Source organism: Sinocyclocheilus grahami, unplaced genomic scaffold (genome assembly GCF_001515645.1).
Source record: "Sinocyclocheilus grahami isolate Dianchi unplaced genomic scaffold, SAMN03320097.WGS_v1.1 scaffold1019.1, whole genome shotgun sequence".
Taxonomy (NCBI): domain Eukaryota; kingdom Metazoa; phylum Chordata; class Actinopteri; order Cypriniformes; family Cyprinidae; genus Sinocyclocheilus; species Sinocyclocheilus grahami.
The window spans coordinates 189,408-194,041 of record NW_015506198.1 but is presented as its reverse complement, the minus strand read 5'-3'; the positions used below and the strand labels follow the sequence as shown (position 1 = coordinate 194,041).

Below are 4,634 nucleotides of genomic sequence, written 5' to 3'. Positions count from 1 at the left end.
TGATTACTCACCCTCATGTCGTTCCAAAACCGTAAGACCTTCGTTCATCTTCGGAACACAATTTAAGATATTTTAGATGAAATCCGAGAGCTCTCTGACCCTCCCATAGACAGCAAGGTAACTACCACGTTCAAGAAAAGTACTAAGATGATCGACAAAGTAGTCCGTGTGACATCAGTGGTTCAACTGAAGTTACGAAGCTACAAGAATACGTTTTTGTGCAAAGAATACGAAAATAACGACTTTATTCCGCATTTTCGTCTACTACGCAGTACTTTGGACGCACGTTCACGACAGTATCATGACGCGAGCGTGTGGCGGCGCTGACCCAGATTCAGCGTAAACTGCACAAAAAAGTATTCTCGTAGCTTCGTAACTTCACAGTTGAACCACTGATGTCACACGGACTACTTTGTCGATCATCTTAGTACTTTTCTGGACCTTGAAAGTGGTAGTTACCTTGCCGTCTATGGAGGGTCAGAGAGCTCTCAGATTTCATCAAAAATATCTTAAATTGTGTTCCGAAGATGAACGAAGATCTTACTGGTTTGGAACGACACGAGGGTGAGTAATCAATGGCAGAATTTTCTTTTTTAGGTGAACTATCCCTTTAAGAGAGGATGATGTTGCATAAACGTGCTGCTTATCGTAAGGACTTTTCTCTCCTTCGTTCTGAAAGCATCTTAAAACACAAACACCTCCAGTACAGGAATATCATATTTAGGGATCATGCTTGCACCTTCATGGAGGAGTCTCAGTATGTTTGGTAGACTAGAGCTTTAACAGAGGCCTCCAGCATACTCATCCTCCTCTTCCTTCGGCGGCTCGGCTCCTGAATCTCCAGCAGCAGCAGCAGCAGGTTTCTTCTTTCCTCCTCCAGGCACTTTCAGGCTGATAGCAAGCTTTGCATACTGGAATAATAAAAACCAGCTTCTGTCAGGGGGTCGTTCTGAAATTGGCAGGGTATTGACATCACAAGCATGAGCTCATTAACAGTTTGCATTTACACATCAACACCTGTCCAGTATTCAGCACGCACTCGACCTGCCCTGAGGATCGACTTCAATAAACCACGTGCACTTAATAATTAGCTAATATAAAAATTTAAAGGAGATCATTTACAGACTGACCTCTTATGGATGCATGAGCACAACAGCCTTTTAATACCAAGAGCTGAAAAGATCAATACATCAGAGGGACTGAAGGGAAATAAACTACTGAAGGGAGGAATACTGGAGTCGCGGTGTAATATGCAAATAGTTTAGATGTCGTTCCTGCCAAATTCTTGAAAGCGTGAGTGGAACAAATAGGAGGCAATGAAAAGATTATAAAGACTGATATAAATATCAATTTTAAGCTAGAAAAAAAAATGTAATTAACTACAGCTATTATAGTATTCACAATGGTTTATATAAGACTGTATTCCTAAAAATGTGTGATAAAAAGAGAAATCCAAAATCCCCTCTTTAAAAAAAACTTTAGCATGTCAACAAAATCAAACAAGAATCTAATATATAATATTCATATAAATTTTCTGGAAATGTATGCAAATTAGTGCATGTTTAATTAGACAATGCCTCATTTGCATATTCAACCAACATTTCAGAAATCTGAAATACATTGTATGGGTCAAAATTATAGATTTCTCTTTTATGCCAAAAATCATTAGGATATTAAGTAAAGATCATGTTCCGTGAAGATATTTTGTAAATTTTCCACCGTAAATATATCAAAACTTAATGTTTGATTAGTAATATGCATTGCTAAGAACTTCATTTGAACAACTTTAAAGAAGATTTTCTCAATATTTAGATTTTTTTGCACCCTCAGATTCCAGATTTTCTAATATTGTCAGATCCTAACAAACCATACATCAATGGAAAGATCATTTATTCAGCTTTATGATGATGCATACATCTCGATTTCGAGAAAATGACCCTTATGGCTGGTTTTGTGCTCCAGGTTCACATATAAGTTAGAAGTTATATTTCAGACTTATATTCCCTTTTAGTAAAAAAGAAATAATATTGATAATAACGTGTATTATGGTTCGGTCTCTAAAGGAGAATCTGTGCCTCTTCCAAGAAGCACATTACACTATTCATGTTCTTTGTACTCTAGTCGTGGAAAACGGCACGCATGCACAGATGCATGCTGGGAGACTCACGTCGTTGTCCATGTATCTGAGCAGCGGTGAAGTGCAGACGCGAGACACCAGCTCTTCATCCTGATCATCGTAGCCCTGCAGAAGCTGCTCCATGGCCACGCAGTCCTCGCTCCCGCTGAATCCTGGGATGCTGTAGCTCTCCCGCACGCACTTCTCTGCCGCCACATAGTCTCCTCTGTGCAGATGCACCAGCACTTGTGCGATCGTTTTCTGCACACAAACGTGACACAGTTATGTGTGGAAATGTTCCTGCGACGGCACAGGCTTTACAACTCAGCACACTGACTCACCTTAAAACACGTCGGATAGTTTTCTATTTCCTTATACATGTTCTTCTCCTTCTGAAGGGACTCGGCAGCTTCGTCAAACCTGCAATCGGCATCATTCATCTCCTATTAGACTAATACATGAGACCACTGACTAAAATGAAAAACTGAAATAAGAATGATGCTCCCAAACATTTAAGCAGCGATTACTTCTGTTGTCTAACAAGAAGTCTTGATGCTTTGCCAATGAGCTCCACTGCTTGCCGTAGTCGCTCCTCATTCTGAGGAATCAAAAACCACAGGAATGCATGTTTGTACAGTAGTGGGTCGTAATGGTCACGTATGTGTGCAGTGATTGGTGGAGCTGTGACGAACCTCAAACACTCCTGCTGCCTGCTGGTACAGATGAGCAGCTTTCGCTAAATCCAGAGGCTCGATCAACCTGCAACAGGACAGCATTCATTAACTGCACACACACCTCACATGCTCTGATCCTGTATGAATCTGGCAGATCTGTGAAGCACACACTTCCCGGCTCGGTCGAGGGCCATGGCGGCGGTGTCTGGAGTGCCGTTCTCCACGTACATCACGCTGGCTTTCTCGATGTACTGCACAGCCTCGGGCAACCTCTGCATGTCCTGTGACAGAACAAAGAAACTTTCAGCATTTTCACCCAAATATGTCCATTCTGTCATTATTTACTCCCTCTCTTGTTGTTTCAAACCAACATGGCCTGCTTTTTTAACAGTGTTCAGTTATTTTGCGGTGTCTTTGTTACAGTGTAATTATCAGTTTAAACACAGAGTAGAAATTACTAACTACAAATACATGTACTTAGTATATGGTTACGGTAAGGATGAGGGTTTGGTTTAGCTGCATGTAATTATGCATCATTACTATACTACCAAATGTTCTTCTTATATGTGTGTGTGTGTGTATATACAGTATCTCACAGAAGTGAGTACACCCCTCACATTTTTGTAAATATTTAATTATATCTTTTCATGTGACAACACTGAAGAAATGACACTTTGCTACAATGTAAAGTAGTGAGTGTACAGCTTGTATAACAGTGTAAATTTTCTGTCCCCTCAGAATAACTCAACACACAGCCATTAATGTCTAAACCGCTGGCCACAAAAGTGAGTACACCCCTAAGTGAAAATGTCCAAATTGGGCCCAATTAGCCATTTTCTCTCCCGGTGTCATGTGACTCAGTGTTACAAGGTCTCACTAAAATGTACTCAATTGTTTGTTGACAAAGTAACGAAGTGCATTTAACATTATATTATGTTGGGGTTTCCACAAACTGGGTTTGGTGAAGCTGCAGGGGGTCCGTAAGTTGATAAAGCTAATAATTAATTCAATCAAAACAATGAAAAATGATCAATTTGATAATTTATACATATTAACAAATTATCTAAAATTGTTAAATCATTAAATTAAAATTATGCTAAATTATGAACAAACGGTTTTATACAATTACAAATCTAATATATAATTTATAAATATATAATTATAATTTATTATGTATAATTATTATAATTTTACAGTTTTATGATTTAAATTATTATTAGTTATTTTATATATATAATATTGTATTATTAGATTACTCTCAAGATTTTTTTTTTGTTTGGGAATAAATTTAAGTCAAATTGCAAGTCAAACTCTAGAATCCTTAAGAAACAACAACAACAACAACAACACACCCACCTTCAGCATCATTCCTGCTTGCTCGAAGGCCCTGCATACAAAAACATACGTTTATAACAAGCAGCAAAGTCATACAAAAACACAATGATCAGCACAATAGCCAAGCAGGCTTCTGTAATCACTCACTTGGCAGCATGGAACAGACTGGACCGCGAGTCAAGGACAAGTACAGCGGGACTCTTGTGACTTTCAGACTAAATAATGAATCTCTCAGTACTCTATCAGTGATCTACCAGTGATATCTGTGATCTCCCAGTGATCTCCCAGTGATCTCCCAGTGATCTCTGTGATCTACCTGTGATCTCTGTGATCTACCAGTGATCTACCAGTGATCCACAAGTGATCTGTCAGTGATCCACCAGTGATCTCTCAGTGATCTACCAGTGATCCACCTGTGATCTCTCAGTGATCTACCAGTGATCTCTCAGTGATCTACCAGTGATCTCTCAGTGATCTCTCAGTGATCTACCAGTGATCTCTCAGTGATC

At 39.2% G+C, this 4,634-nt stretch overlaps 1 protein-coding gene across 1 annotated transcript in view; it reads right to left on the bottom strand.

Moving 5' to 3' along the window:
- Window positions 1-556: 556 nt before the first annotated feature.
- napga (N-ethylmaleimide-sensitive factor attachment protein, gamma a) overlaps window positions 557-4,634 on the bottom strand; it is a 6,805-nt gene continuing 2,727 nt past the window's right edge. The window contains exons 4-11 of the mRNA XM_016250957.1: window positions 4,273-4,290; window positions 4,147-4,177; window positions 2,962-3,071; window positions 2,809-2,875; window positions 2,644-2,714; window positions 2,458-2,536; window positions 2,168-2,377; window positions 557-911 (exon numbers count right to left, since the gene is read on the bottom strand). Of these exons, the coding sequence (XP_016106443.1) occupies window positions 780-911; window positions 2,168-2,377; window positions 2,458-2,536; window positions 2,644-2,714; window positions 2,809-2,875; window positions 2,962-3,071; window positions 4,147-4,177; window positions 4,273-4,290 (718 nt within the window). The 3' untranslated portion in view covers window positions 557-779. The remainder of the gene's footprint in view (window positions 912-2,167; window positions 2,378-2,457; window positions 2,537-2,643; window positions 2,715-2,808; window positions 2,876-2,961; window positions 3,072-4,146; window positions 4,178-4,272; window positions 4,291-4,634) is intronic.